A 20,744-nucleotide genomic window follows, 5' to 3' on the forward strand; every position below is an offset into this window, starting at 1 on the left:
GATTTATCACAAATTTACCAGCAATATCTGCAAGTTCCCATTTCTCCATTCCCTTCCTGACTTTCCTTCAGGAGGCGGCCTGTTTCAGTATGTTGATATGCAAAGATGGTGATTCTGGTTGCAGTCTGCCTTCCAGCCTCCCGCAGTCATCTACCAATAATGCAGACTAAAAGGACTACCCACCATTCCATCAAATGTGACTTCCCTATTATCTTTGCCCACGCTATTCTACTCAGAAGGTCCTCCCTGCTCACCTTCACTGCCCAAACGGAAAACAGCAGCCATTCCTTCCGTATACCAAGTCTCTCCAACCCCAACTCCAAGTTGGAACTAGCTCTCCCCTGAATCCTTAAGCAACTTGGGTTTTTTTTTCCTCTCCTGTGGAACCTACTATAATCAGCCGGGTATATAGTATTTCGTATACACAGTAGAGCAAGTATTTATACTACAGTTTTTGAAGTACAGTTATTTGGGTGTCTGCCTCATCCCTAAGCTAATCTTGCCCACAATACATGCAAATTAAGTATTGATCTAGCATGTTCAGCAAGTACTACAAAGCTAAATGTTTGGCTTATGTGGAATAAATAAATAAATAAATAAATAAAAAGTGACCAAGTTCATCATTTTCCTCTTCTACCTGCACTCCTTTACCATGAATTCAATGGCATCCATTTGAGCAGGTATATTAAAAAAGCCTGTTTCTTGAGTTTTGGAGGAGTTTTTTTTTTTTTTTAAGAGAGAGAAAGAGCAGGTTAGGGGCAGAGGGAGAGAAAGAAATGTTAAGCAGTCTCCACATTCAGCATGGAGCCTGATGCACGGCTTGAGCTCATGATGCTAAAATCATACATAACCTGAGCTGAAATCAAGAGTCAGACACTTAACTGACTGAGCCATCCAGGCACTCCTATGGCAAATTTTCTTTAAATGTTTTTTTCAGTCAATGTACTTCAAAGCTTTTGTTTTTAAGTTTCCTGTGACAAATTAAAATATATAAGCATAATGTTATGAACAAAATACTAGGAAGTATATCCTCTTTATTGAAGCATGTAGACAACTACTTTATGCCAGGGAAGAAAATCCTGAAGGAAAAACATGACACTTACCTGATTACATCAGTTCTACTAAAAGGCAACATCTAGACTGACTATATGTTCAAAGGAGGCGTTTACTCCCGAGTGAAGACAACCCAGTGAAGACACTAGAATAAGGATACCACTAAAAATACCTTTTGTCCTGTGAAAGGTCCTTCCTCGGGAATCGCGGTTACTTCGTTTTAGGACACTGAGCTTGTTATGAACACAATGTACCTAATTTCCTTCCCTTGTTAATTGGTCATTTCTGAAGCTAAGGTACATTGTACACTGGTAGAGACAATAATAAAAGTATACTTTTCTTCCCTTCCCTCAACTTTAAATACCACTATACTTAAAATGGACCCCAAAATAGGGAAAGAAAGGGAATTTGGTAGGGAAGGGAGAAGGAAGTCAAGGGAGGGGAGAGGGGACAAAACTCAAACTAAGTACATTACTGTGAACTTCTTCATCCAGTGCCTTAACTTTCCCTTTCTTCTTAATGAGCTGGATCTTGCAGGCATTGGCTTCCCAATCCTTGTCATTGCCTCCATCAACTCCCACACCTAATTCATCGAGAGGCAGAAAAGCAAGATTTAGAAATTTACTTAGGTTATCATTGTGAGGCAAATTTTTAATTAGAAATTATTTTTTCATTTAATTCATTCATTCATTCATCAATTCAAATTTACTGACACCTTATTATATGTCAAGAAACATGATAGCTACTCGGAACAAAAATGAAAATAACTCAATCGTTTCCCTCAAATTTCCAAGTCTATTCAGAAGATAAGGAAAAAATAATTAGAATACAGTGTGGGTTTTGGTTATAATAAAAGTGCTACAGGTTAAAAACAACAACAACAAAGAAACAAGTACTACAGGTTGAGTGGCAATTGGAGCAAAAATGGAGAAATGCAGGAGGCTGGCACATACCTCAGAAAGGGAAGAAGGAAGGAACATCAGGAAACACAGTTCTCAAAATTCTACTTACGTTCCTAAAGAATTTGAAAAAGCTACCTGAAGGTACTGAAAAAGCACTAAGTAGTTTCAAAACAAGAAATCACACGGCAAAAATGTTGAGAAAACTCTCTCTGGAAACAGTACAGACTGAAGGGGACAGAGAGCAGAAACCAGCTGTCAGAAGATCTAGCTATAGCAAAGCAAATATGGGGAGGCCGTGAACCAAACGGTGGTTACAAAGACAGAGATCGGTGATACTGAGGGTAGAACTGTCTGGGTGCAATGTGAATGTGCAGCCTGAGTCCGGGATTCCTCCTAGGCTCAAAACACTTGTTGAATGATTGCTGAATAAAGGAACACAGAAAGACATGCATGAATTGGACATGCCAAGTTTGTAATATCATGGTTTCTCCAGGAAGAGATTTCTGTGGGGCAGTTGGAAATACAGGTCTGTGGCTTGGGAAATACATGTGGGTTGTAAGTCATCAACAATAAAGGAGGTTGATGAAGTCAGAGCTCACCCACGAAGATACAGAGTAAGAACATTGGGCCTAGGAAACAATCTAGAAAAAACATTAATATTCGTGCAAAAAGTGGAAGAAAAGGAACCCTCAAAGCAGACAAAAAAGAATCAGCATGTTAGAGAGTATGTGATGTCAGAGAAGCTAAGGAAGGAGAGAATTTTAAGGACAAAGGAGCTGAAGAGCTCACTTTCTATTAACCAAGGGAAATCATGGAAAATAAATGCCCATTACATTTGGCCATGTCAAGAGTACAGTAAAAACTTAACATAGCAAGTCTGATACCACTTTCCTTAGAAAGGTCTGCTTGCAAAGCTGGCCCCTGGTTGGCCTCCGGAAACTTGGATTTCAGGATGGTTACCTGACTGATTAAGAATGGCTTATGGCACCTAACTGTGCAAACAATGTGGCTTATGCTGACCATCTGCTTCCGTTCTGGGATTCTAGAATTTTGGTACACGTTAGGCAGAGGGTGTCTGTGTGACCAGCCTCCAAAAAAAGCGTGGGCACTGAGTGACTAATGAGCTTCTCTGACATACATTCCACACACTGCCATAACTGGCTGGGGAATTAAGCACATACTGTGTGACTCCACTAGGAGAGAACTCTCAGAAGCTTGTGCCTCATTATTCTCCATACTTCACCCCATGCACCTTTTCCCTTTGCTGATTTTGCTCTGTATTCTTTTGTTGTAATAAATCATAGCTACGAGTTCAACTATATGCTGAGTCGTCCTCAGGAGTTACCAGAACTGAGGGTGGTCATGGGGACCCCTGACACAGTTAAGGAAAGCAGCCAGAATAGAACATAAATAAATAAAAAGTTATTTTTAACTGCTTTGTCATTTATTTAAGATAGAAGAATCTCAGGTTAAGTGTATATGCCAACAGCAGGGATTCCTTGGAGAAAAAGAAATCACAGGAAAGAAAAAGATAATTTATAAAGCAAGACCTTCAAGAACTGTGTTCTACCATGAAAACGCCCCAAGTGATTTATGTTTTTACAGTAACATTCTTAACAAAGGCAGACATCCTTAAGAAGTAATATAAATGGTAATACTATGGAAATACTATGTATAAACCCTTTAAACATGATAAAAAACCAAAAATTCTTTTTAACTTTAGTTGAAACAAATAGATAATGCTAAAGAATCTAGTCAACTAAAACAAACAAAACATCTCTTTATTTAGATTGGAGAATCATGCAGAACCTAGAATATTTTTTTAAAAGGCAATACCAGCAGAATCATATCCTCTGTACTCCAGTCTCTGAAGGCCTTTGATCAAGGTTTCCAAGATTTCTCGTCTTGTGCGAGGAACATGGTAGTTTAAGTAAGCAAATATACCTGCAAATGAACAAATATTTAATAAAGAATATGACTAATGAAGCAAAATTGACATAACTGTGACAAAATCCTCATTTGTATAATTATGTCTAAGATGTGCAGAAATATGAAGCTAGAATCATCTTTATTTTTTAAATATTACTTATTTATTAGAGAGAGAGAGAATGAGAATGAGCACAAGCAAGTAGAAGAGCAGAGGGAAAGGGAGAAGCAGACCCCCCCACTGAGCAGGGAGCCCCTTCTGGGGCTCGATCCCAGGACCCTGGGATCATGACCTGAGCCAAAGGCAGACGCTTAACCGACTGAGTCACCCAGGCATTCCTAGAGTGACCTTTAAAAAAGAAAGAAATTCTCACTTCAAATTATTTAAAGGTGGTGAAAATTTTACAAAGGGGTATTTCTCCTTCGTATAAAAGACTGAAGCAAATACGTCAAAATAAATGTTTAGCTTTTGCAAAGAAGCTTATAAAGCTAGTCACCTATCTTCCATCACTACCGCCTTGTCAAGTAAAATTTAATTTAAAAAAATTAAATAATCAACAAATTTGTGATTTATATCTTATGCCCGGAGCACTGTTTAAAGGAAAACATTTTCTGAAGTAAGTATTTTAAGAAACACATGGACCCTACAAAACTAGGCAGATGGAATAATTTTTCTTATAAATAAACATAAATAAATATTGATGATGTGAAAAATACAACCTAAATAATTTAATAATAGGGAAAAATGGACTAAAATATTTATATAATCCTCTTAAGGGAAAATGGCATTCCTTGAATGAACCAGTTGTTCACCAGATTCTACCAAAAGATAAACAACTATTATGATATTCATAAAAAAGAAGCACTTATTTGGAAAACCAAAACTAGAATAAAAGGACTAGTACAATGTGAACTGAACCAGAAAAGCAAACAGGCAGAACACAGGAAAAGGAAATCCACATTTTAAAAACGGCAGCATGGGGACCTTGGGTGGCTCAGTAGGTTAAGTACCTGGCTTCAGCTCAGGTCATGATCCCAGGGTTCTGGGATCAAGCCCCATGTCGGGCTCCCTCCTCAGTGAGGAGTCTGCTTCTCCCTCTCCCCCTGCTCATGCACATGCGCGCTCTTTTTTTCCTCTCATAAATAAAAACTTAAAAAAATATACCATAAAGTTAATATCCAACAAAAAGCCAATTATGTATGATCACCATGACTGATGCAATTTTTTCAAATAAACTATCATGCTCTTCAAATAAAAAAAAGAAAAAAAGAAATCCACATTTAAACACTTCAGTCCAAAACAAAACGAAAACAACTGTCTGAACCTTCCCAAAAAAGGCAGTATGAGATCGAACACTACAACAATCCTGTATTTCATTCATATTCTTATTTTTTTATTTATTAGATATTTTATTTGAGAGAGAACAAGTGTGAGTGAGTCAGGGGAGAAACAGGGGAGAGAATCTTCAGGCCAACTTCCCGCTAAGCGTGGAGCCTCACGAGGGTCAGTTGCATAGCCAACCGAGCCACCCAGGTGGCTCCATTCATATATTTTTTAAAACCTTACATCAGTAAAGATTTTTTAAGTTACCATGTGTTGTGCAAGCATGTCACACAGCACCACAACCCTGCTTGAGGGCTGCGGTTCCTGATGTCACTGCTGTTCCTTCATCAGGTATCTGGAAAATGCACTAATGACCCGACTTCAGTGAAATTTCTATGTGGTTTTACACTTTCCCCCACCATGGGTCACTGGCATTTGATAAAGATTAAATGAATAAAGAAAACTATCAGTTCCAGGTAAGTATTTTTATTATACCATTAAAAGACAATTCACAAAAGATGAATCTGCTCCCAAAATAAGACTGTAATATAAATGATCTAATGAAACACTGATTGTCAACTAGTCTACACTCTACCACAGTGATGAGCATCAGCTAAATAACCCGCTAGAGGAGGATACAACTGAGCTCGTTTGAAAGTCATTAAACAATAAAACACATTACACTGCTAGGAACTGTTGGCCACCTGAGGCCCTCTAGGAAATTCAGAGTTGCCAAATCCCAACAATGCAGCACAAACCAGAAAACTCAATACTAAGTCATCTCTCTTTTTTTAAGAAATGTAATTCTGATGGTAAAAGTAATACATATGGAGAATTAAAGAATATAATGAATACCAATTTTTGTCAGTTTAAATGCTGATATAAAACCAACTGTTCTTAAGACAAATTATAGACTCAACACATTTTTTAAAGGAAAATTCAGAGTGATGCAATATTAAATTTACAACTTTTAATAAACAGAACTCAATAATAGCATTGAACTTTGATACCATTTCTAACTCCAATCTCTGGTTTATACTGGCTTAGTGTGTGGGTCTTCAGATCCTGAGTATCATTTCATGGCAAAAGAGATCTTCTAAACTAATACCCACCTACAAACAAACTTCTAAAGTGGTAACTATTTGAGAAACAAATAAAATTCACACTAAACATTTCTTAGCTCATAAAGTACTCTTTCACCTAAGAAATCCTGCAAATCTTTTTTAACTCACGTAGGCCTCAAAACTTTCCACCATACCACCTTGCCTCAAAACCTCTGCAAATGAATGGGTTTGACTGAGAAGTGGTAAAATAGTTTTCACAGTACGTACCGAGGGATTAACTGATAGTGGCTGTAGAAAACACTGTTAAAAATGATTCAGTGGCCCCATTTCCTAAACAGGAAGGAAAGCCGTGATTGATCAGCAACACGTATTACAAGGAAGGAGAAAGTGACAGCACAAGGGACATATTGCCTGACATTTGAGGACATCTACAGTCCTCACCAGCTTGATGTTCTATAGTATCTGAAGATTCTTCTGATTGCTTTGGAATCACTCCAGATGAATTTGACATTTTTTAAACACCTAAACACACTACACTTCTCTTCTGGGCCTCATTTCTTTGTTACAACATTTACAAGATTTTGTTCTATGTATGGTGTATCCACCATATTAAAATTGGAAACCTGGTGAAGGGCCTTATCATTTTCAGAGTGCAATCAACTGTTGAACACAGGTTTGAACTACACAGGTCCACTTATGCGTGGATTTTTCCAACAAATACAGTACAGTGCTGTAAATGTATTTTCTCTCCCTTATGATTTTCCTAATAACTGTCTTTTCTCAGCTTTTGTAAGAATACAGTATATAATGTATGTATTAATATTTTTGGTGAGCTTTGTTTATATTATGGTTGAGCTTTCCAGTTAACACATGGCTATGAGTAGTTAAATTTTGGGGGAGTCAAAAGTTATACTCGGATTTTCCACTGCAGGGCGTGAGGGTGGGCACCCCAAACCCCATGTTGTTGACCCCAAGGATCAACTGTATTCTGCTAAGAATAAAAGCAAAGTAATATATAAAATTTGAGGACATTTTTCTGCAAAATTGCATTATCATACCTATGAATATAATACTAACACCACCTGATACGATGTTCGTATTTAATATTTCCCTATGGTTCAGTCAGTTAAGATCTGCCTTTGGCTCAGGTCATGATCCCGGGGTCCTGAAATCGAGCCCCACATTAGGCTTCCTGTTTGGTTGGGGGCCTGCTTCTCCCTCCCTCTCTCCCCCACCCCACCTGCTCATGCTCATATGAACTCACTCTTTCTCTCAAATAATAAATAAAATCTTTAAAAATATAAATAAAATTTCCCTATTATAAAAAGTCATTCTAGGATATAATAAAGGATCCTACCTCACATTTGATTGTTATGTCTCAAAAGTCTCTTTGAATCCAGAATGGTCTCTCCCCTACTGTTTTCCCTAAGACACTGTTTTCCCCAACTCACTGACTTACTGGCAAGCTAAGGCCAATTTTCTTGTTGACTGCCTCACCTCCTGGCTGTGTCTGTTTCCACACAGTGTAGTCTAACCAATTCCTCTATTCCTTTTATTTCCTGTAGACTGGAAGTTAGATCTAAAGACTTAACTGAGTTATGTTAAAATTTGGAAGCAAGAATTATTCACAATGTATGTATTTTATATTGTTCATAGGTTCCTTATTAGTGATGATAAGATTGTCACTAGTAAAGACAATCAGACCATCTAGCCTATCATATTCTGAAAGTATCTTGAGAATACTTTTTCAGATATTTTCAGCACTGATTTTAAGACATTCATATTCTCTTTTTGATCTATATAATAATGGTGAATTTCCCAATCTGTGGCATCTAGATTCAATAAAGTACCATATATCATGTTCCAAATCAAAACCTGCTTTTTCCTTGAGAGGAAGCAAGACTATTATCTATAATCATCACTGTCATCTTTTGGTTCGCTCCTGGAACAAAGAGGAGGAGGAACAGAGGAAGAAGTTGGAGCAACATTTCTCCCTAAATAACCATGCAGGGACTGAAAGGAAGAAAAGGACAACCTATGTAGAGAAGTCTTCTAAAATCAAAGTAACACTGGGGCGCCTGGGTGGCTCGGTGGGTTAGAGCCTCTGCCTTCGGCTAGGTCGTGATCCCAACGTCCTGGGATCAAGCCCCGCATCGAGCTCTCTGCTCTGCCAAAAGCCTGCTTCCTCCTCTCTCTGCCTGCCTGCCTCCCTGCCTGCTTGTGATCTCTCTCTCTCTCTCTCTCTCTGTCAAATAAATAAATAAATAAATCTTTAAAAAAATAAATAAAATAAAATAATATAAATTCAAAGTAACACAGTTGGGTCAAGGAAAAACAAAACAAAACAAAAAACCCTGTTTTTTTTCCTCAGGCATGCAGGGCATGTTCACAAGGGAGGCATTCACAACTCAAAATGATGCTTAGTAGAGTAGAAATCACTAGAATGAGCCCCATTTTACGTCTTTTACTTGTCTTCTCAAACCTCCCAGAAACAGCTCTGCTTTAGGTTAACTACTAAAAGCCTAAAAATCAACTCTCCCTTCCTCTGGGGTAATTGCTCCAATACCACACACAGCAGCTGTAGGGAGCACAGGAGCTCTTCCACTCCTACATCACCATGTGCTTCCAGAGTGTAAGTTTTCTTATTAATGGAATATTCTTGAGATAAGCATCTTCTCCAAGGATACAGATCTTCGCACCTACAGGCATCATTCTTGGAAAACTGCAACTTAAATTCAATGACGTGAACACACTGATGAGCACCTTGCTTAACCAAACATTCAGACATGACCTGGGTCAGGACACACTTGGTTGAAAGGCTATTAACCTTCCTGAAATGAAAACTGAATGCAGCTTAGCTGACTAATTATTAAAGTTCCTATGCGTGGTTGAATTTATGTCCTTGTAAATAAGAATGTTTTACATTTTTTCCCCTTGACAACTTCCATATTTTCAATCCTCAGACATTGTAATTTATCAGTGATAAGTGTTCATATTCATTCTGTAAATTTTATACTTTCTGAATCAAAATCCATCTTGCAATCCCACTTAACTTTCATTTTTAAATTTTTTTATAATGCAAGTTATATTTCATTCACTATCACCTTTAAAAGATTCAAATTACACAAATGCTACAGAATGAACTATGAAAATCTGGGGAGCCTGGGTGGCTCAGTCAGTTAGGCATCTGCCTTCAGCACAGGTCATGATCCCAGGGTTCTGGATTGAGCCCCACATTCAGGCTCCCCACTTCTCCCTCTCCCTCTGTCCGCTGCACCTGCAGCTTGTGTTCTCTCTGTCAAATATAGTAAAATCTTTTAAAAAAAAATTGTGAAAATCTCCTTTCGTACCTCCATACAAGGGAGATATGCACTGTAATTCCGACAAACTGTCCCAATCCTTTAGCGCTTAACCTATGTATATGTACTATCCTTTAACTATACATACATAAAGCTACACGCACATGGTTTTAGAAGGGGTACTTTTTTTTTTTTTTAAAGATTTTATTTATTTATTTGACAGACAGAGATCACAAGCAGGCAGACAGGCAGGCAGAGAGAGGGAGAGGAGGAAGCAGGCTCCCTGCAGAGCAGAGACCCCGATGCGGGACTCGATCCCAGGACCCTGAGATCATGACCTGAGCCGAAGGCAGCGGCTTAACCCACTGAGCCACCCAGGCGCCCGAAAGGGTACTTTTTTTAACACATAAATGTGACAACCGTCTAGGGGCACCTGGGTGGCTCAGTGGGTTAAGCCTCTGCCTTCAGCTCAGGTCAAGATCTCAGGGTCCTGGGATCGAGCCCTGCCTCTGGTTCTCTGCTCAGCAGGGAGCCTGCTTCCCCTTCTTTCTCTGCCTGCCTCTCTGCCTACTTGTGATCTCTGTCAAATTAATAAATAAAATCTTTAAAAATAAATAAATAATAAATAAATGTGACAAGTGTCCAGTAAATACACGTCAACTCTATTCAATATAATGGCTGCATACTACTCCATAATAGATTTATTTTACCTAATCATGTCCACCCTGGCTGAGGTTTTTCTAACTCTTCATAATCACAAACAATGCTGCAACTAAACTTACACACATCAACTTGATGCTTATCATAAAACATATTCAATATTATAATCATGGAGACACATTCTACTCAAAAGATTCCTTTAAAAGACAAAATATTATTCAAGATTATGTTTTCTACAATCCTAAAAACACCAAGAAAATACTGTAACATTTGGAGTGACACAATGAGGAATTTCACTTAGTGTTTTTTAATTATTTAAGATCTTTACCCTATTTACAAAAATGCCGGTTCAAGTGTCGTAAATACACATTGCCACTGGAAGGAGCTCCTTAACACCTCTCGTACATTTAACACGCTGGAACTCAAAGCACTGTTCAAACCCTGACATCTCTAATTATACACTCCCTCACAGCCTACCTACAGCATCATCTTTCCTGAGAAAAAGCATGCACTTTCTGCTCACAAGCCTTCAAACATTCCATCTCTTCCTCCTCCATCTAACCAATCCCATCAGACCACAATTTTCAGCATCCTGACAAGCCAGTCCCTCTGGGTCCACTGTGCTCTTACTCCTGGGTTCCTGAGCAGGCCGACAGCAGAGTCCACCCACTTCAAGTCCATCTATCCATTTCAGGCCCACTTTTGTAGGAGCCCTCCCAACTGCTAGCCAGTCCAGTTAATTCACTGCTTGTCCACCTTTCAAACTTCCCCACATATTATTCTAAAGCTAGAATCTAGACTATTCCATTTCTCTCCTCCCAGTTTCTTTCTCAGTTTCTGGTAGATTCTCACAGAACTTCATATAGAATTTCATCTCTTCATCTTAACAGTATATACCCTCCAACCCTTCCTATGTTGTTCCAGTAAGCCAGAGGCCATTCACCCTGGAGACATGCTGTGGATACAGATACAGCCTGATGAGAGATCCACAACCCTCTTCCCCAGATTTTCAAGGGCCAAAAAGAGCTCATCAAACACTGCTGGAACATCACAGCTGTCCAAAGCATAGGAAAACCCTCTCCAGGGTGCCTTATCCTTCCCTCTGAGCTCAAAATAGAGAAACATATTTCACACACTATTTCCTGAAGCCAGTCTCTCCTACCTGTAACTCTTGATAAGCAATTCCTCAACTTTCTAAATACAGAACCTTTTATTACCTCAAAATATTTTGAGGATCGTACAAAATAGTGGGTTGAATTTTTATCATCCAATGATCTAGAACAACTTCTATACAACTTTACAGACAATGCTTAGAGTATGAATCAATCAGTGAACACCCATAGTAACTGCACAGCTTACAGGTCAAAAACCACAGCTCTAGAACTCAACTTTTCAATTCTATCAGGGGACCTCAGTTTCACAGTACTCCCTCTTCTGCTGGTATGCAAGCCTTTCTCCTCAGGACAAACTCGGGTTCCTCTGCCTGCATATATGCAACTTCTCTAATGATTTCTTTACAGCCAAATACAATAAACTTCTTTCTGCAATATTAAACATGAATGACCTTCTACTTCTGCAGATTCTGTCCAAATCAATACACTACTTTGGAACTCTTCTGCCTCTAATCACTGTTGTTTGGCCCCTTTTCCTGGAATTCTTATTTCTTTTTTCAAACCCCATGGCAACAGTTCTCAACCTATTTATGACTCCATTCACTGCTGGGTAAATGCCATCAAAGATATTTCTCACAGTGCACTAATTCTCTACCAGCTGGCACTATTCCTCAAGATACGAGTACGGCTGCTGGGGCACCTGGCTGGCTCAGTCTATAGGGCATGTGACTCTTGATCTTGGGGTTAAGTTCGAGTCCTACACTGGGTGTAGAGATTACTTTAAAAAAAATAATAAAATTAATTAAAAAATTAAAAAGTACTGCCGCATTACATGGAACATTCCTCCCATAACTAGTCTCTGATTTTCTATTCAGTCCACTTGTAGTCCATAACATGCCAATAAACAATGAACAAGAAATGCCTGCAAACACTCACACTTGTTGCATTTCTTGTGTTGCACCTGTATATATTCACTGCTTCCTCCAACCAGACAGCAACTCCTTGAAGGCAATTCTCTTATCTTAGTCATCTCTCTGAAGGACAAAGCACCAAGTATAAACCCATCACTTCAAATATCTTCTAATGCTTTCTATGTACCTGAAATATACAGTCAAAATTTCCTAAACCACAGAAAGAGAACACTATTTTGCAGGATGCTAAACAGGGATAAGGTGAAAGAAATGTTCCATAACTAAAGGTTTAAGAAATACTGGGTTAAAGTTAACATGTTTATTTGTAGAACTTTCTAGAAACTTTAATCTCACTAATTGTGAATCTCCAAAAGCAGAATTTCCCACACTTGTGTTACAAAACTCTTTCCCACCTTCTATTGCTCATAACCAGCACCTATTAACTTCTCCCTTTCCAGGGAACACAATTGAGGAAATATTTATTAAGCAATTCATTATTTTCTTTATATCTATATATACAACTACTTTATATCCAGTATGATTTCCAAGAACGTGTTAATAGTTTTGGTTTTATGATTTATCCTTGCAGCCAGTCTCAGAACCCCTCAATTACCCCCAAAGCTATTAGACGGTATTATTACAAAAATCTTTTTAAGGATACATTTCAGGATACTCTTAAATTGTAAGCTCCCTTACTGCTTTTAGATATGGCCTCATTTACAAAAACTCCATTTCACCCGCTCTTTCAAGTACAATGTAGTCGCATTCAGAATGGCCCCACATTTAACATACCATCAAAGACCGTCCTATAATATAGCCTCTAACAAAATTAGTCTGCCCCAAGTCCCTGGTAATAGAACTGTTTACCTTTATGCCAAGGAGGTTGAAAAGCACCAAAATGCACATGTGGCATGTGCCCAGGCCAACTTCGAGGCATTTGTGCTCTGAACCCAACAGTTCTTATGAGGCTTTCAAAAAAAAAAAAAACCAAACAAAAAAACCCCACCCCAGCAGAGACCTCGGTGATTCCACGTGTGCTGTGTCAGTGACTGGATCAAGCATGCTGTACTTACTGAGGAGGAGAACAATGTTTTGAACGTGTTGAAGGAATATGCAGAGTCACAAAGCTAAATTTTAAAATGCAGTTTAATAAATAAATAAATAAATGCAGTTTTGAGTAATTTAAAAAAATTAAAAGAAAACAAAGAGAAATGGTATAACCCTACATTTATTTAAAAAACAAAAAACAAAAAACAGTACAATCTGTTAAAAGCTGTGGGCAGCTTAAGTGACTTGCCATTCCCTCACCAAAACAAGAGGTAACACAAATAAAAAGGACAAAGTGTATTCTAGAAAACCAAGAGGAAGATAAAATAAATGTGGAAAACAGGCACACTATTATTCTTCTCTGGATGATTCACAACACTTAGTAGCCCACTAAAGGTTCCAAGAAACATGTCAAAAAAAAAAAAAGTCAGTTCAACACTATTTAATCTACTGCTTCCCAAATTTATTGACCATAGAACCTTTTCTTTCCCTCCCGATTAACACTATTAACATCTCAGCATAAACTGGTAAACAGTTTTATTAGTATATCCGATTGGAAAAAGCGTATCACAGAATTTTCTGCCTTCATTCTTCTGCTCCAACAATGTACAGTGTTAAGACAAAATAACCTTTTTTAAGAACTTGGAATAGGCCACAGGTAATCAGAAGGTAAACTTCTATGCATCTGGGGATGGGTGAAAAAGGAGTTGGAGATTAAGGAGGGCACTTGTCCACGATGAGCACTGGGTGAGGTACAGAATCCCTGAATCACTATATTGTACACCTGAAACTAATACTAACACTGTAGGTTAACTCTACTGGAATTAAAATGAAAAAGAAGGTTTGTAAACTTCTAAAGTTTCCTATCTAATCTCATTCCCCCTCACTTCCTCTGCCTAGAAATTTTATTTCAATGACTGAGCTATGAGAAGAAAATAAATACAAAGTCTTATCCTTCTAACAGTTAAGTTTCAGAATCTACATTAAAGAGGAAATAAATTCTGAACTCTATTCCTGGAATCATGCAAAACTCTGTTCTGGGTTAAAGGCAGGACCTTGGAAATGTTTCAAATACTAGTTCTTTATAACCGGTGTGTTTCCTCAGCAGTAAAACTCTATGGAATGGGGATGTTGGCTGTGTGAAAACTCCCACTTATCTAGTCTCCACCCCAAAGCCTCACCCTTATCTGAAACCTTCTAAAGCAAATCTGATTTTTTTTTCTTTTCTGGTACTTTCTTTTCCAGAAAGAAGAAGAAATGACCTGCAACCAGGAAGCCACATGCTTAACTAGGCACACACCTCTACATTGAGGAAAAGTTAATTACCAAATGAAGAATCCTGGGGGTTAATCAGTTTGCAAATTCACTACTGCACAACTACAAACTAAATAATGTGTTTTTCAAAACCACTCTACTAACCAGGCACAGCAAAAGTATAACTGATTCCAAAGTCAGTCCTAATCTAATAATTTCAGAAACTATTTATAGATGTTTCTGTTTTGAGGTTTTTTTTTTTTTTAAATCTGCTCTAAATTTAAACCTGCTCCTCATTTTCAGAAGCTGAAATTACCATAAAATTAAGTACAGGAAAAATATACACCAATGAGTACAAGCCACCTCCTGCCAGGATATTCTTGCAAAAGGCTATGAAGAATAGTTTCCCAGAGAGCTTCAACTCTATTACAATCCTACTTTGCTTAAAAAAGCGTTCCTTCTTCCAGGTGTAAGTTTAGCTGTAAATTTCAATAAAAGCGGTAAGTATATAACTCTTTCTACTGACAATAGCCAAGTAAATGCCTATTTTAGAGCTTATCAATCATTTCAGATATAATTCTGACAATCCCCTTTACTAACAGTTTTAGGGAATATTAAAATTACGAAATCCCAAAACATGGAATAAAAGGACCTATGTTTTTTAACTGCTCTTGGTAAAACGCTTATTAAATGTGGACCAACACTCTTCATAGGTGTTTTAAATGGGTGCACAGGCACGTGATAACGCATGCTACAGTCACTTTCGGGCCTCTCCCACCACAGGATTAGGTCGGAGCCCATTCACCAAGTTACTGATCAGCAATGGTTTCTGTTGAGACAAGGGGCGGCACTCAGTAAGATCATGTAGAATACCACTGTCGTAGCCCTAGCTATACATAGTTCCGTTTCTACTGGGCCTGCCCGAAAGAAAGCAACTAAAAATAAATATTTTTGAAAAGGTAAATCCTAGAAGAAAGGAAGATAAGTTCGAGTGATCTCACCTGATGTTCCACAGGTTGCCTCACTCACCTGACGGACTCTTTTGAAGGCAAGCCCCTCTACACCTCAGTTCCCTCGGCCCTCTCTCCCTTTCCAAGACAGATAGCTACATTTCTGTTCCCTCCTCAGCGCAAATCCGCCCCCAATGGCCCCCCAGATCCACTCTAGAGCCCGCCCTCCTCCCAGGTACCCTCCTAGGTCCATCACTCTCATCCCGCTCGCCGAGGCCGGCCTCCGCACCCAGCACCGGCACTTCACACCCTCACACTCCGGCTCCCGCCAGCCTCCGGCCTCGGCGGCGCCCGCACCGCACCGCAGCACCGCCCCGCAACACGCCCCCCGCCCGCAGCCCCCTTACCGCACATGATGCAGAAGGCACGGTCGGCGGCCGAGCAGCGAACGGCTGGCGAGGTCGGGAGCGCACACACGAGCGTCTGGGGCGATCGGCGAGCTTGGGGGCCCGGGGCAAGCCAACACGACTCCCTCGCGGATGCGACGGCCGAAGCAACGACACCCTTCTCGGCCTCCCGGGCTCGCCAGCAACTGCCGAGGGGACCCGCCCCTCGGCGCGCACCGCGCCGCCGCCGCCGCCTCCTGCGGATCCCATTGGGCCGTGTGCACGCCGCTCACGCGCAGCTCCCGCCTCACCGTGCCGCCCCGCCCCGCCCTCGAGCCCACGCAGGCGCTGGCCTGCTGGCGGCGGAGACGTGGCACCAGCCAGCGGCCGCATCCGCTTGGGGTTCCTGGAGCCGCCCGGCCCCCCGGGCGAGCAGCTGGAGGAACCACGCCGTGGGGGCGGAAGAAACTCGGTGGCTGGCAGGGAAAGACGGAACATTAAGGAAAGAGGAGGATGGAATTGTCAGCAAAGCAAATAGCATTGGAGCATGCACCCAATGCAACCCAAGGCCCCAGGCTCCGGCACCCCACGAAGCGGCGGAAAAAGGAGGAAGAAAGCGGGAGGCCTGAAAAGGGGGGATAAACAAGTCCGAATGGAAAGGGACATAGGACTAAAGAAAAATTGCAAAGAAAATTGAATGAGGTAGAGAGGAAAGTTAACCAAATTCTTGATGCAAAGCTCCATTCAGGTTCATCCAGTCTTTCTGGTGACAGGGAGTTCAGATCCGGACTTAAGCTCTGTGTAATATGCTTGGCCTCTAAACGCCCTCCGCACCCCACCCCAACCCTATTCACTGCCTTCCTAACCCCCAGTTTTTGGCAGAGGGGATGGGGGTAGGGAGAGGAGGATGTAAAGCTCGACGATACAACACTGTGCTACTGGTCTTATGAAACTTCTGGCTCAGACTTCTGATGGCCCACCTGAGAAGACTAGGAATTGCCCAGATTTGACAGCCTTACGTTTGACTCACTGACGATTAATTCTGTAAATTAATGCACCACTCCTGCCAAGAGAGACTTAATCAGAGAGAGATGATGTTTCTGAGAATTTATTATCCAAGCATTTGCTCTAGGAAGATTTAAATGGTATCTTTAGTCAAATGTAGATGGTTATCATAACTATTAATGGCTCCAGATTAGGATCAAATAAAAACTTGATTGGCATACAGAATATGGCATGGACTTCTGACCCTAGGTATCTGGTCTTACCTCACACGATTGCTCTCTTCCTACCCCACCTTCCAGCCCTTTACACTCCAAAGCTACAGTTTCCCTACTGCGCCAACATTCTCAAATATTTTGTACACAGTGATTCTTTCTGGAATCCCCACCCCATCTCTATTTAAATGCTACCTCTTGAGGAAAACCGATTTTTCTCCCCAGACAGACTTAAGGACATGGATTAACCTCTCAGTCTTTGAACTGCCCCCTTTAAATCAATATACTTCTGACATTGTGTTTGTGTGTGTGTATTTCCCTCCGAGGTTGTTTCTTTTTTTTTTTTTTTTTTAAGATTTTGTTTATTCATTTGACAGAGATATCACAAGTAGGCAGAGACACAGGCAGAGAGAGATGGGGGAAGCAGGCTCCCCGCTGAGCAGAGAGCCCGATGCCGGGCTCGATCCCAGGATCCCGGGATGGAGGCTTTAACCCACTGAGCCATCCAGGCGCCCCCTCCGAGGTTGTTTCTTGAGGCCAGATCAAGCCTTTGCATTCCCAGCACCTACTAAAACCCTAGCACAAAATAACAGATCGAAATGTTTTTGAGGCTTGCTCAGCGAAGCATGCGACTCTTGATCTCAAGGTCATGGGTTTGGGCCCCACATTGGGGATAGAGAGTACTTAAAAAAAAGAAAAAAAAAATCTTAAAAAAAAAATGGTTTTGGGGAGCCTGGGTGGCTCAGTGGTTTGGGCTGCTGCCTTCGGCTGGGGTCATGATCTCAGGGTCCTGGGATCGAGCCCTGCATTGGGCTCCCTGCTCCGCAGGAAGCCTGCTTCCCTCTCTCTCTTTCTGCCTGCCTCTCTGCCTACTTGTGATCTCTGTCTGTCAAATAAATAAAAATAAAATCTTAAAAAAAAAAATGGTTTTGAAGGAGTGAAAAAAACCATTCTGAAGGAGTGAAAAGTCATAGGAATTGACTTCCTATGACTGGTTATATGATCAAATGAATGAAGGAAGGGCTTTTCAGATATTCTTAGAGGGGAAAAAATGGCTTTTAATTACTTGTTTCAAAGAGAGGCTGGAAAAATGTTACATTTAACTAATCAAAGTGTTTATCACCTAAGAGCCCTTTAATATTTCAGGCCCCTAAGCCCCTAAATGACCCTAGAGCTAAAGTTAAAAACACAGCTAAAAATTTAAAAATAGCTGTTTGTTAATAGACAACACATTTCTTAATTGAAGAGGCAAAAGACTGTGGATGTACATCTTAGCCTCAGAACCCTCATCTAAGAGTTTCTAGTAAGATCGCAGTGAGATTGCCAAGGAGTCAAGGTAACAAAGAGAAGAGAAAAGCAAGGGATTCAATGGTATTTTAGTTTGAGCATGAGAATGTTGGTACCACTGCTGGCACTTTGTGGCATCATCAGGTTTGCTAGCAATGCACAAATGTGTTGTTCAAACACTGGAATCATACTTTGACTCCTTGGTGCATGGGTTCCTCATATTTTTAGATATGCCAACTGGAAGCCCAATGGCCTTCTGCCCAGCAGGATGTATGGCAAGGAGGAGGTTGTGAAAAACTTTGAAAGTCAATATTTTCCCAACCCAATGGAACAAAGAGCCCTTCATAACTATGCTCCAGTCAAGACACTAATACGAAAGAACTCTGTTTATCTGACCCCCATCTCTATAGAGCTTTGCCTTAGCTGGACTTTTGGGAATAGGGGCTGGAAAAGAAAATAAATGATCTGTGAAGGAAAGGGGACATCTGGATCTAATTAAAACATCTGAAGAAATGGAAAGGATTTTCTCTCCTCATCAAAAGTTCTGAACTAACTGGACTTCAAAAAAAAAAAAAAAAAAGAATGATGGTAAGGAGGGTGTCAGTCATCATCTCTTTATGTAAGTTCATTTCTCTGTTCATAGATTTGTCCTGTTAAACCTGATGGCTCTCAGTCTCCTCCATGCTATACAGCCTGATGCACATAAGGCCATTAGGGCTTCCAGCTACCATTTCTAAAGAAAGGAAGAACCATACTTAAAATAGCTTTATAAGATTTTTAAATTGGGGTGCAGTGGGGTGGCACCTGGGTGCCTCAGTTGGTTGAGCCTCAGATTCTTGGTTTTGGCTCAGGCTGTCGTCTCATGAGTCATGAGATCAAGCCCCATATGGGACTCCCCACTTATTGGGTAGTCTGCTTAAAGATTCTCTCCCTCTCCCCCTCACCCCACTTGCGTGTGCACTGTGCACACTTTCTGTCTTTCTCAAGTAAATGGATAGAATCTTTAAAAAAAATTTTTTTAGACGTCATGTTTGTGATTTTTGTTACCCCTTACCTGAATTCCAATAGCAAATAGCAACAAAATTATTACAATAAAAAATGCCTAGATATAAACTTTCAGCTATAAGTCCTGGGAATGTAATGAACAGGACGGTAATAGTTAATAATACTGCACTGTATATTAGAAAGTTGCTAAGAGAGTAGATCTTAAAAAGTTTTTACCAAAAGAAAAAAAGTTGTGACTATGTTTGGTGATGAGTGTAAACAAGACTTATTGTGGTGATTGTTATACAATATATAGATATACCAAATTATCCTGTTGTACACCTGAAACTAATATATTGTTACATGTCCATTATATTTCAATTAAAAAAGAAAGGCATAACAAGAATATGGGAAGCAGGGACGCCTGGGTGGCTCAGTTGGTTAAGCAGCTGCCTTCGGCTCAGGTCATGATCTCAGGGTCCTGGGATCGAGTCCCGCATCGGGCTCCTTGCTCAGCGGGGAGCCTGCTTCTCCCTCTGCCTCTGCCTGCCACTCTATCTGCCTGTACTCACTCTCTCTGTCAAATAAATAAATAAAATCTTAAAAAAAAAAAAAGAATATGGGAAGCAGGGAGACAAATGTTCCAATTTTTAGGGAGTTTTGTGGAGAAATGTGCCCTAATAGACAGAGAAGATTGTGGTTAAGTATCAAAGGAAGAAGAAACAGATGGAGCTATCAAGGCTTATGAGATGGAAGAAATGAACACAAGAATAAAAGGCACCAGTCAGGGCCTCATAAAGTCCCCTTCATTGAACCCCTTTGGTTCTACCACCATCCCAGTTCATCCTATAGACCTTAACGCCAAAGTGACCCTCCAAAACACAAATCTGATTCTGTTCTCCCTGCTTCCAATTCAGTGGGTACCCTTCACCTGCAGGATTAAGTCCAGACTCCTCTGTACAGACATAGTTACTCAGGATTTCATTCCTGCCAGTCTTATCAGCATCATTTTCTGCCACTCTACTCAAGCAAGCATCTTATGGTCTAGCTATACTGAACTAGTTCCCTAAGAATGGACTATAATGCTTTTCCATCTTTGCCTATGCTCTTTTTGAAAGGAAGCATTAAAAAGGTAACCAGGTGTTAGTTAGGACATGACTATAGAGAACTAGTCACAAAATGGGTTTGTAAGGGGACCACAAAATTCCCTTGTCCAAAATTACCTCCACTCCTTACCTATCACATTGCCTAAACTTGTCTCTGTATTTCTGTATTTAAAGCAGAGCACCTCCCTTTCCCCCAGGAGGTCTACAGTAAATCATTATCATCTATTAATACTTTACAGTGACATTTAATATAATTTTCATT

The 20,744-nt window shown here is 40.2% G+C and overlaps 1 protein-coding gene across 5 annotated transcripts in view; it reads right to left on the bottom strand.

The window, feature by feature from the left end:
- GFPT1 (glutamine--fructose-6-phosphate transaminase 1) overlaps positions 1-20,744 on the bottom strand; it is a 65,311-nt gene that overhangs the window by 41,187 nt on the left and 3,380 nt on the right. Inside the window, exons 1-4 of one of the 5 annotated variants that reach the window (XM_032352317.1) lie at positions 15,910-16,123; positions 12,277-12,374; positions 3,792-3,899; positions 1,529-1,636 (exon numbers count right to left, since the gene is read on the bottom strand). In XM_032352317.1, the coding sequence (XP_032208208.1) occupies positions 1,529-1,636; positions 3,792-3,899; positions 12,277-12,370 (310 nt within the window). In that variant the 5' untranslated portion in view covers positions 12,371-12,374; positions 15,910-16,123. Of the gene's footprint in view, positions 1-1,523; positions 1,637-3,791; positions 3,900-12,276; positions 12,375-15,909; positions 16,124-20,744 lie in introns of those variants that run through there. The other 4 variants (XM_032352320.1, XM_032352318.1, XM_032352319.1 and 1 more) reach the window with 4 other exon arrangements.

Source organism: Mustela erminea, chromosome 7 (assembly GCF_009829155.1).
Source record: "Mustela erminea isolate mMusErm1 chromosome 7, mMusErm1.Pri, whole genome shotgun sequence".
NCBI classification, from domain to species: Eukaryota; Metazoa; Chordata; class Mammalia; order Carnivora; family Mustelidae; genus Mustela; species Mustela erminea.